The sequence below is a fragment of the Aedes aegypti genome, chromosome 2 (genome assembly GCF_002204515.2).
Source record: "Aedes aegypti strain LVP_AGWG chromosome 2, AaegL5.0 Primary Assembly, whole genome shotgun sequence".
Taxonomy (NCBI): domain Eukaryota; kingdom Metazoa; phylum Arthropoda; class Insecta; order Diptera; family Culicidae; genus Aedes; species Aedes aegypti.
Window position 1 is genome coordinate 443,758,643 of NC_035108.1, and position 13,047 is coordinate 443,771,689.

Below are 13,047 nucleotides of genomic sequence, written 5' to 3' on the forward strand. Positions count from 1 at the left end.
ATTCCCCAAATTCACAACCATTGCCCCAAAAATTGTGATAATTGTTTTCATGAATTTCTGAAAGGACCAAATTGATCCCTAAGGTGAATCTGATCAGGTCGGTACCAAAAAGCCTTTTCATTTAGGGATGCTTAATATTTCGTTGACATAACAGTCATTCTATTTTTTCTAGTTTATCATAAGATATTTTTTTGAGTATTTTAATTAAATTTAATTAAATACTTTAAATATTCTTCTCAAAACCGGTTTTAAGAGAAAATATTCATAGTTTTTAAAGATGCTAGTAATACTATTGGAAATATTGGTCCCAAATAATGCGCTGGTGCTAAGCCTACATGCGAATTTCAAGTATTAATAATGTTGTGTAAGCCACTGAACTCATTTTTGATATCATAATGCATTCTAAGCATTATTTTTGCTCATAAAACTATTTATTTTCGAACAACGTAATTATTTCAAGGGAAATTGCAGATAAACAAAGTAAAATTGAGCAATAAAATAATTAAATACAGGAGTTGTTAGAATTTTGACATCATTTTTTATTTATTTTTTTTTCTATCTTTATTAACGAGATTTTTAGCCCTGGGCTAGTTCATCTCGGGACCAACGGCTTTACTTCCCTTCCGAAGGAAGTCGTCACTATAACTTTAACGTCATAATTGACTCTCTCGGGGATGGGATCAGAGTTGCACAATATCAGTCATATCACCTGATGGCTGATGGACTAAAACTATCAATATCAGTTGCGAACTATAAATATCACTTTGATCTGACAACCAACAGTGGTGATGCAACATCGCACTCTAGATCACAATCACTGCAGAATGAGTGATCACGTGGTAATTACCCACGCTATTAATATTTTTCAGTGACCAACACACAGTTATAATCCGTCTCCAGCACCATCAAGAATATCGTACTGATAAATTGATATTTTAATTGCTTAATTGACTTGACCCATCAGTGATATCCATAGTCTATCGCCATCAATGCACTGGTGATGGAGTAGACAGCATGATATTGATGTGATACGGAATGATTCGAATTGTATCGCAGTCAGCCTATACAAATCAGCAAATCTCAAGCGTTGATAGTGACATCGAGCAACTCTGGATGGGATTCGATCCCAGGTCCTTGGCGTGAGAGGCGTGAGTTCTAACCACTACACCAGGGCCCGTCCCCTCATTTTTTATTCAGGATACCCAAATTCAGTAGATAAGGATTTTTTTATTCTAGAACCTGCTTTGTTATATGGTGATAAATTTCGCCACAGTGTGTCACTTTCAAGAATTGATATTAAAAATATTAAAAAAATATTAACTTAATTCATGGAGTTGCAAATGCCATTTCATAAAAAATCAATTACAAAAACTGAAAGAGATGTATGAACTACTGATTTTGTCAAAATTAATTTGACAATATATGAAATCCAAAGTATGACATAACCCAAAATTGTAAAACAGTGATCAACTTGCCTTCGGATTAGAGTATTCTGATGGGGTCTATGAACAATTTTGTATAGGAATGCTTGAATGCATTTGATAGAGGATTGTTCGGTAATTTAAAAAGAATTTCTTAAATAATCTCTTAACGAGTGCTAGGTTGAGGAATTCAATTTGCAATATCCGAAGGAATATCTAGAGAGACACAGAGAAATTCATTAGTCGAGTTCATGAGTTTAAAATATGAACATGTGCTAACTTCGTCATCGTTTGACAGGAGATTTTCAAGAAAAATTACAAATGCGCTATACTATTGATGAATTTGAGATTAGGAATTTAACATTAACTCTAGATCTAGGTCCAAGTTTTATGAGGCACCTGAGGGAAATGAAAATGAGGGAGAAAATGCTAAAACCTTTTGAGTACATATGCAAAAATTGATCAATTTGTGAGGAAAGCTCTCAAATCACTCATGTGAAAGTGCTTGTAGAACACCAAGCTGAGAAGCATGGTCTGTTCTGGTTAGGACGTAACGCCAGAAAGAAAAAGATGAATATGAAAGGATATCTGTTCATTTAACGACAAATGTCCAACATGTTTGAAAAATAGTCATTTTTTCTGCAAATTAAATTATTGTTCGAGTATGGTAAATTTTCAAATGTTCTCCTTATTCAAAATCAGTAAAGCAAAATAACCTCCTTTCTGAAATATTCTTCTGGTAAGCCTACACCTAACCTGACCTAACATTGAATCTGAAAAGTTTTGTTGGTGGTTTCTTGCTCTTTTCCCCATACACTACCCGTCATAAATACGGACTCACTAAAATAAGTATTGCAACACTCAGCTGAATATTGAATCACCCTGAAATGTTTAGCATCACCTCAAAACAGATAATTTCACATTGCTATATCTCGAGATCCTTACGACTTGCAAAGAAGCGATCTTCAGCAAAGTTGTTCAGGGGATCAAGGACATCTGGAAAGCGATCAGTTTAGTTCACCATTTTGCCGCTAGGTGGCACTAGTGAGCATGTAAAATTGAGCATTTGAACTAGTTCTAGCTTGTGATCCATAAGAGATAGAAAGTTCGGGTCTTCGGCAAAGTTGCTCAGGGGTTCAAGGACATCCGGAAAGGGAACAGTTTAGTTCGTGATTTTGCCGCTAGGTGGCGCTAGTGAGCATTTCAAACTAGTTCTAGCTTGTGATCCATAAGAGATAGAAAGTTCGGGTCTTCGGCACACAAGCTAGAACTAGTTTGAAATGCTCAATTTTGCATGCTCACTAGCGCCACCTAGCGGCGAAATCTACAACCTAACTGTTTGTCTTCTGGATGTACATGGCCTTCTTAACAACTTCGCCGAAGACTCAAACTTTCTATCTCTTATGAATCACAAGCTAGAACTAGTTCAAAATGCTCAATTTTACATGCTCACTAGCGCCACCTAGCGGCAAAATCGCGAACTAAACTGTTCCCTTTCCGGATGTCCTTGAATCCCTAAGCAACTTTGCCGAAGACCCGAACTTTCTATCTCTTATGGATCACAAGCTAGAACTAGTTCAAAATTCTCAATTTTACATGCTCACTACCCGAGCAAAGTTGGGTAACAAAAAGATAACAAGTTGTGTTATCCGATAACAAGCATTTGATAACACATTTTGCTTTCATTTTTCACATTGATAACAAGTTTTGCTATCCAGCCAATTTTCCTCATTGATAACTCAATATGTTATCAATTAGTTATGAAGATCGAATTATGATAACAAACATTTGACGTCATTCACCCGTTGGTGGCATCCTCGTTCTGACAGCTGAAAATACGTTGATAACAAGAGTCTTCGTATTGATAACAAAAAATAACAAAATGAAATCATGATGAACATTTTGTTATCACTATGTTATGCGGTTGTTATTCGACTTTGCTCGGGTAGCGCCACCTAGCGGCAAAATTGCAAACCTAACTGTTCGCTTTCCGGATGTCCTTGATCCCCTGAACAACTTTGCTGAAGATCGCTTCTTTGCAAGTCGTAAGGATCTCGAGATATAGCAATGTGAATTAACCTGTTTTGAGGTGATGCTAAACTTCTTGGGGGTGATTCATTATTCAGCTGAGTGTTGCACTACTTATTTCAGTGAGTCCGTATTTATGACGGGTAGTGTATGTTAGATTACGAAAAAGGCAAGCTACCCCACTAAATTTGAACCTGAATTCGAAACGGAATAATCATCGAATTCAAAATTGTTGATGCATGAATCAAAAATGTAAGTCATCTGTGATTTTTCCTGACAATTTCATCAGGTTCGCGTTGTTCAAATGCGACAAGCCACTCTTGTTCAGCCGAGGATGAAATACTAACTGGTGAGCTTGTGACAAAAGATTTTTATCGTAGCAACGTTACGTTTACGTAATTTTCAAACAAAGCTCATCAGAATCGGGTGAACGATAGCAAAGCTTTAGGATTTTGAAGCTTTGATGTCGACACACTGTACTGTAATAGTTAGTGATCAAAGACTGGTGTTTCTTGATTAATTATTTGCGTAAATTATCTTTGAAAGTCATTTGAACATCCCACCCCCCTGAAAGAAAACCAGGTTACGCCCATGTCTGAAGATAAGTGTAGTTCCGAACACAATAAACAGAAAAGGAAAAATCTTTGAATTGCTGTTGAGAAGAAAGGTAAGAAAAAACTCTCTGTACACAGTCCAACCGATCCACCAAGCGCGACTTTCTACCTGTAGCTTGCTCCACTGGATCCGTCCGATGCAGCGCGAGGAGTTTCGCCACGCCAGCTTCGCCCCGTAGATCAGCTCCGTCTCGGTCAGCTGGTAGGACCCGGTGGAATCGACCTCCTTCTGCACCTGCTGCCAGCGGGATTCGTGGGCGGGTGATTTTAGCCTGGGGGAAAAAGAGGAACAAAAAAAAGAAGCAAGTGAGAATAAAGGGCGTAAAAATCGTTAGAACAACACGGCAATGAATAAATGAATGAATGAATGAGTAAATGGGTTTGCGGATGGGGTTTCGGGACGGTGCAGTGGTGTACGGAATAATAGCAGCGCACATCGTTTTTTATACAAAAAAGTGAGATACTAGGCTAAATTGTTCAAAGTAATAGAATTTTGTGATTTCAATTTTTTTGTTTCGCTAAATAAACTTTTGTTCCGGGTCTACTTTGAAAATTAGATGAATGTTGTTCAAACAGTTAATGATACCAAATTGAAGCCCTCAACGTCAAGAGAAAACTGCTATTATTTCGAACAATTGCATCTAGTGTTTCACTTCCCGGCAAAGGCCTAGACAAACTTCATTTTTTTTTTTTTTTAATTGAACATGTTTTGCGGAGAAAATTTCAGCTTGAAGGGAATAAAAATAAAACATGTTATGTGCTTATATTATTCCGAACATCACTGTACGTGAATGGAGTGCCGGCATTTGTGGCATCGTTGTCGTTTCTGTCGCTGGTGTTGTTGTTTCCCAAGTTGATGTAATTAAATTTCAATCAAAATGATTGCCGGCGGTTTGAGAACTGTTCAGTGTAGAGAATGAGGTGCGCCTTCAGATTGGTTGTTTTACGGTGGGCAGTTGATGGCGCACTCAATTATAGTGGCACTGTGGAAGCTTTTTGCTTTTGACTGTTCGAATTGTTCATGATGGGAGTAACTTTATTCAAAAACTGGATTGTTTGTATTCGATATGAACGCATGGATCACGATATATTTCATGGAATCCAAAATATTGCAAAATCAGTTCCATTAAGATTCGTAAAAGCTATAGTTGAAGCAGAATATACTATTTATCCTTAATTTTTTTTTTTTCAATTTCAGATAATTCAGAATAAAGTAATATTCACCGCAGCTTGAAAGTAACATAAAATTTACTCAGTCGGAAATACACTGCTTGTCAAAAAATAATTATTGAGTTATTGCAATTCTATGGAATCAAGATCAATCGTGTCCGGTTCGTGTCGTTCGAGCGTAAAAAGATACTCTTGTTCAGTCGTAGATGGAATACCAACTGGTGAGCTCGTTCCGACATAATCCCTTATTAAGATTTCATATACACATACTTCTATTTTTCCGTCATTATTTAAAATAACCTTTGAATTGTTCGTCATTATGAATGCCTACTTACTATTTTAGTTTTCTATCATTATATTTTTACCACGAGACAAATAAACAAAACTAGTTTTATGTTAGAGTCGTATTTTTCATGCTTATGTATGGATGAATGCACATCTTTTTCCTCCCTCACTAATCCACACCCTTCCCGTTGTGATTGTGGAGATGCAGAGGTATTCTCGGTCTCTAGAAGCAACAATCATTACACACAGGAATATTATTCCTTCCCCATCCTAACTGACTGTATTGACTTGGCCAGCGCTATTATTGATCAAAAATATGAGATTTGTTTAAATATGTATTTAAAGAATAAGCGAAAAGTCTCATTCCTTATTCATATGAACCGATGTGAAATTCTCAACAGATCCATATCAATCACGGAGTAGCCAATGACATGTACAGCTATGCTAAATTTAAAGTTGGTGTTTGAAATCATTTCTGTTGAGATGAATACTTGTAATTTCTGAGCAGCGTTTGAAATTTCGAATCCATTAGGGATTGAATCGAGTTACTAATGTCATTTTGTGCAAATTTAAAACTATGACAGATTGCACAGCCAGACAGACAGATTTCTCCTGAATCAACAATTTGTGCTCAATTATGTAACACCACAATCAACGTTAAGATAATGAATACCAGTTTATTTCACTATTCAGTAATTGGTTATTTGCTTTCACGTACCGGAACAGCCAAACATGTCTCCACTCCCACCACCTCCCAGATCGAACAATAGTGATTATCTGAAAAGCGTTTGTTTGCTACAAAAGCACCCCCCCCCCTTTCCCTTCCAACAACGTGCGGCGCGACACTTTTACCATTAATCAATGCTACAATTGGCAGTAAAACCACGCCATTTGCCACCGCAAAACCTCCCGCTGCCATAGGTTGGTATTGGTACATCCCATTGTGTGGAGGTGGCAACACTTGGTCGACCATTTCGCAGGAAAAACTAACCTCAAAGCGGGCGCGACACCATATCGATCGAAAACAGATCTCCTATCCTGCAGACGAGCATTACATCGGTGAGTTCCTGGAGTCAGCTTCATTCCCACACCTACTAACTTCCGACACCATCAGTACTTGGCGTTCAACGAGAACGTGAGTTTGGTGCTGAATGGTCGTATTTCTGTAACAAGCCTAGCCGTTGTCGACAAGTAAAAAAAATGCTGATGACTATTGTTTGCTGCGTGCGAATGCGTTTTGGTTTTGTTTCCATTTATTGCGGGGCCTAGTTGGTGTTCTGTAACCATCAACCCGCATTCCTGTACCAGGAGGAACAGTGGTTCCCCAGCAGTTCAAACACTGAAACATTGTTTCTTGTGAATTAGATTCACACACCTAAATTTAAAATTTAATAAAGTATTGTTATGCTTATTTTCTCGGGCATAAAGGGCGAAGACGAAATTATTGCATCACATTAAACAGGGCATAACTTTTCTACCATTGGGTAAACATCAACCAAATTTTGCACACTTAATCATTGATGTGTATTGTTTACATGCTGTCAAACTCGAAGTCGTGCTTTTCGATTCAACGAAAATGGAAGTGAACCAACGTGAGTCGAGAGAACAAATTCTTTCCAAACATCTGAAATTTCCTGACCTGTCGCACCGGCAGTTGGGAAAAATGTTTAAAATTCACCATTCAACCGTCTCCAGAGTGTTGAAGCGGTTCCAGGAGCGGTTGACGTTGGACCACGGCAGGAGCTGGAAGAAAACCGAGACCGGAGAACAAAAAGACGAAGGGAAAGGTGAAGCGGATGATTCAAGCAAATCCCATCGTCTCAAGCCGTGATTTGGCTAAAAAGATCGGCATGTCGCAGAGCAACGTCCAGAATGCAAAGAAGAGAAATGGACTACATACATACAAGGTACAGAACTTCCCAAACCGCGATAAGCGGCAACAATCGACGGCTAAAACTTGGGCATGGAAGCTCTACGAAAAGATGCTGACAAAATATGGTTGCTGTGTGATGGACGACGAAACGTATATAAAAGCCGATTTTAAGCAAATTCCGGGGTTGGAGTTTTTCACCGGCAAGTTCGATGTGGACGACAAATTTAAGAAGAAAAAAATGTCGAAGTTCGCCTCCAAATATCTCATTTGGCAGGCCGTCTGCTCTTGCGGACTGAGGAGTGAGCCTTTCATGACAAAGGGCACAGTAAATGGCGAGATCTACAAATCTGAGTGCCTCGAGAAGCGCCTTTTGCCGTTTTTGCAGCAGCACGACGAAGCTCCGCTATTTTGGCCAGGTTTGGCATCATGCCACTATTCTAAAAGTGTCCTGGAGTGGTATGAGGCCAATTCTGTCCATTTTGTTCCAAAGGACATGAATCCGCCAAACTATCCGGAGCTGCGCCCGGTGGAGCAGTACTGGGCAATAATGAAGCGGGAACTTCGGAAGAGCAAGAAGACAGTCAAAGACGAGAAGGACATGTTAAGAAAACGGAAAAAAAAAACTGAGAAACTGGTACCGGATGACACTGTAGGGGATTTTTTTTTATTATCGTACAAATTGGGCCGAAGGGTCTCAGATTTTCATGAAACTTTTTCCACAGGCAGGGCTCATGGATATATGAATAAAAAAAAAATTGAGAAAAATTCAGGGTCGCCTATTTTTCCGGAAAACTCAGGTGGAAATTTTTTGTTTTCCCTTGACACTACTTACTTTGAAAAATCATAACTCAAGAACGAAGCATCGTAGAAACAAAGTTTTTATATGAAAATTTAAGCAAATTTTCTCAAAAATCCAAAAAAATATGAACTGGAAAAAGTTTTTCACAAAATTTTCCACCGTAGGGAAAATTTGTAAAGAAAAGCCGGAAAAAACTATGCCCGAACTCGTGGAAAATTTTCAAAGAAATATTTTCGAGAAGGTAATTTTATAAGCTTTGATGACTGAAATTTTTGGAATGCACTTTTTTTTCGTTTTTGAGTTATGGCCAATTTTGTGAAAAATGTCCAGATGTGCCATATAAGATTTTTCTTTGAAAAATCATAACTCAAGAACGAAACATTGTAGAAACAAAGTTTTTATATGAAAATTTAAGCAAATTTTCTCAAAAATCAAAAAAAAAAATATGGACTGGAAAAAGTTTTCCACAACATTTTCCACCGTTGGGAAAATTCGTCAAGAAAAGCCAGAAAAACTATGCCCAAACTCGTGGAAAATTTTTAAAAAAATATTTTCGAGAAGGTAATTTAATAAGCTTTAATCACTAAAATTTTCGGAATGCACTTTTTTTTCGTTTTTGAGTTATGGCCAATTTTGTAAAAAATGTCCAGATGTGCCGTATAAGACTTTTCTTTGAAAAATCGTAAATCAAGAACGAATCATTGTAGAAACAAAGTTTTTATATGAAAATTTAAGCAAATTTTCTCAAAAATAAAAAAAAATATGAACTGGAAAAAGTTTTCCACAAAATTTTCCACCGTTAGGGAAATTCATAAAGAAAAGATGGAAAATCTATGCCCGAACTCGCGGAAAATTTTTATTAAAATATTTTTGAGAAGGAAACTTTATAAACTTCAATTCTAGTAACTTTTAGGATGTACTTTTTTTTTGTTCCTGAGTTATGGTCAATTTTGTAAAAAATGCAAAGATTTGCCATACATGCCTTTTCGTTTAAAAATCATGACTCAAGACTCATCATGACTTGTCGAACCGGTAATGGCTGATCGATCGTAGATTTGTCCTTACTGATTTGTGGCCGTCCAGTCCGAAGGGGTTACAGCATAAAGAATTGTATTCGTAATTCAAACTTTGTCCATTTCAACAGCTTCGGGAAAACTTTTTTCACTTTCCAAAAATTAATAATGAGGAATATACAGCTGATAGACAACAGTTGCACTTTCTCACTGCTCTTTGTTAGTTTTTGGTAAACTTATGATTCTCAAGCCATTTCAACGCTTTAAACTTGAATTGGTAAATACCTATTTGTCATAATGTCTACCCATTTATTTAACTGTCAATTTTGTAGTTACCTAACAGGAAAAAAATGCCTACATTCTGATTGAAGAAAACTTTGTTTCTATGTAGTTTCATTCTTAAGAAATTTTGTTTATGAACTTATAAATTTGTAAATATATGGTTCAAACAGCTCATCCTAGCAATATTTGATCATGTTTTAGGAACGAAAAATGAGCGTATTGAAAAATATTGTAGGATTGGATCTTATTGATCGCTCTTTTCACGTATACTTTGTTTGAAAGCTGGAATAGCTAATCGGGTTTTCATTATTTATTTTCATAAACAGTGAAAAATGTCCTGGGAAACTGATTCCATTTCAAAAATTTCATATTTTTGAGATTATTTGAATCCGGTTCGACAAGTCATGATGAGTTTTGAGTCATGATTTTTAAACGAAAAGGTATGTATGGCAAATCTTTGCATTTTTAACAAAATTGACCATAGAACAGGAACTAAAGAAAAGTACATCCTAAAAGTTACCAGAATTGAAGTTTATAAAGTTTCTTTCTTAAAAATATTTTATTAAAAATTTTCCGCGAGTTCGGGCATAGATTTTCCAGCTTTTCTTTATGGATTTCCCCAACGTTGGAAAATTTTGTGGAAAACTTTTTCCAGTTCATATTTTTTTTTTTGGATTTTTGAGAAAATTTGCTTAAATTTTCATATAAAAACTTTGTTTCTACAATGTTTCGTTCTTGGGTTATGATTTTTCAAAGAAAAGTCTTATACGGCACATCTGGACATTTTTCACAAAATTGGCCATAACTCAAAAACGAAAAAAAAGTGCATTCCAAAAATTTCAGTGAATAAAGCTTATAAAATTATAACCTCCTCGAAAATATTTTTTTGAAAATTTTCCACGAGTTCGGGCGTAGTTTTTCCGGCTTTTCTTTACGAATTTTCCCAACGGTGGAAAATTTTGTGGAAAACTTTTTCCAGTTCATATTTTTTTTTGATTTTTGAGAAAATTTGCTTAAATTTTCATATAAAAACTTTGTTTCTACGATGCTTCGTTCTTGAGTTATGATTTTTCAAAGTAAGTAGTGTCAAGGGAAAACAAAAAATTTCCACCTGAGTTTTCCGGAAAAATAGGCGACCCTGAATTTTTCTCAATTTTTTTTTATTCATATATCCATGAGCCCTGCCTGTGGAAAAAGTTTCATGAAAATCTGAGACCCTTCGGCCCAATTTGTACGATAATAAAAAAAAATCCCCTGTAAAGACTTTGATGGAGGGCATCAAGCGAAAATGCCTTCAATTGTACACTCAAGGCTTCATCGATTAACTTTTCTTTTGATTTTTGAAGTTAATATATCTATAAATCTACCCTAAAATTTTGGTTTGATTCTAAACATTATAAGAAAATTGGCTTGACATTTTCGGTGTCGCAATAATTTCGTGTTCGCCCTTTAATGCAATTTATTGTAACCTTAAGAGGTGAACCCGCATAAAGCTGAATGCTTCTATAATTGAGAAAATCATAATCATCAAATCGTTTTGATTTTCTCAGGTCTTGAGATCTACAAGCATAATAGGGTAACGACTGTTCACATCGTTCTTTTCTAACAGTAGGCGCCTTTGCATTAGCATTATTCATAAACAATGGGGCTCTGTATTGTTTTGTTTTTACATGGGATTTTGAGCTGTCCTGGTCAGGTCCCGACGCTGCGCCAGCTGTCGTGCGATGATTGGTTGGCGCTCTTTTCCAATCATCATTCAGTCAACAGAAACAAGAAGAATTCATTAACTATAAATAGTGCTCCCATTCTGTATTCTCATACTCCTCGGCGCTAACATAGGGGAACATGGTCCACGACGCACTGATGGATTAAAATGGCTCACCTCAATAAATCATTCCAAGAACCTTTCAATTTGTATTCTTTGCCAAACGATATTAAACTATGTTTACCCAAGAGTTGCCGGCACAACCCTTGATCTCATAGATTTTTACTAAATTTTCCGGTGAAACTTGACATTTTTCACTTTTTTTCTAAATGCTAAGGTTTTCTGATGATTTCATTAAAGAATAAGTGTTTCCATACTACAACAAACCATACAGAGCAAACCCATGGAGAAACTTGGATGCTAACTACTAGTTCTCCATACTAAATGGCATTCTACCCCATCCATTTGGTCATTTTGAACCACCCCCATTTTCAACCAACTTTTGTACACGATCATGTAAAAAAAAAACTCTAATTTAGGAAATGATTTCATGATGGTAGCTAGCAAATATTGTAAAGTTACTGTTAAGACTTCGAATGGCGTTGAAATGTGGATCTCATTAGGAGTAAACGGCACAAATCTTTAGAGTGGCATAGCATTTGCAATGGGTGGCAACCGTAAGCAGAAGGCGAATTCCTACTCGATCCCTGTCCCGCTGGCCGACAACGGGCAAACCAGCGTTAGCGTTAGCGTTAGCGTTAGCGTAGTTACGGTATACTTCGTAGATTGGATACTAGCAACATTTATGTTTCTTTTTGATAATCTCATTCGGACTGCTTTCAAGAACAAGGATGGGGAATGTTCCTTGATCCAATCTTGAGCAAGAAGACCAAAACCATAAATATCGCTATTCCTGGCCACGCCCATCTTTACCGTAACTTGGGATAGGGGAAGGAAATGTTGATGTAGCACTTACTTAATGAGAGGCCACCGACTCAGCGACACCCTCATAAGTGCTACGGAGGTGGGGGTTGGGAGAGGAAAAAAAAGTCAGGATTCGCTTTGAAAGCTAGCGATAGACCCATGGCATTTATTGTTTAAGCGTTTTGAATTTTATCTTTTGAATGCCGGCAATCAAAGAGAAGATATTTATCGTATTTAAGATATATGGTTAATTAGATTCCGCATAGTACTTTCCGTTTCAAATGATTATGCTTGCGACGAATCAAGTGTGTGTATCTGCTTATTAATGATTTAAAAGCAGAACCGATCCCTCAAGGGTCATCGGAGGAAAAGAATAGAAGGCAACAGAAAACCGCTACGCGTAAGATCTACAAACCTAGTATTTTTTTTAACTTTTCGGAAATTGAACATTAGCAACAAAAAAAAACGTATCCAACTTATTTTGAGAAAATGGCGGCAATTCTAAAAAAAAATAAAAAAAAGGAAAAAAAAAAAACACTCCTCTTTATGTTTGAACGCTCAAAAACGGAGAAAATGTGGAAATAGTGGCAAATTCAAAACATATTTCCACCCACACGCGAACCATTCGATTATCCGTGATCCCGAACCCGAAAAGATATTGCGATATTGTTCTGTTAATAATTTGGAACAAACTCACCGGATCTCCCAATTGGGTATAGCTGGTAAGATGACCAATCCATTTCCAACAGTGGTTCGTATTACCACGTACGCCAACCGTTAGCATTACTTCCTCAGGTAGCACTACTTCCCTAGCAAGAAACCGAACGGCACACCACAGCACATTGCTTCTCCGAAAACCGATCTACTCGTCCTTCACAGCTTAAATTGCACCGATAACACTATTCACTACAAATCACACTCATGTGGAGAGCA

At 37.0% G+C, this 13,047-nt stretch overlaps 1 protein-coding gene across 2 annotated transcripts in view; it reads right to left on the reverse strand.

The window, feature by feature from the left end:
* LOC5572370 (nitric oxide synthase) overlaps nt 1-13,047 on the reverse strand; it is a 445,274-nt gene that overhangs the window by 149,555 nt on the left and 282,672 nt on the right. For both annotated transcript variants that reach the window (XM_021847903.1, XM_021847904.1), the window contains one exon: nt 4,173-4,335. In XM_021847903.1, the coding sequence (XP_021703595.1) occupies nt 4,173-4,335 (163 nt within the window). The remainder of the gene's footprint in view (nt 1-4,172; nt 4,336-13,047) is intronic.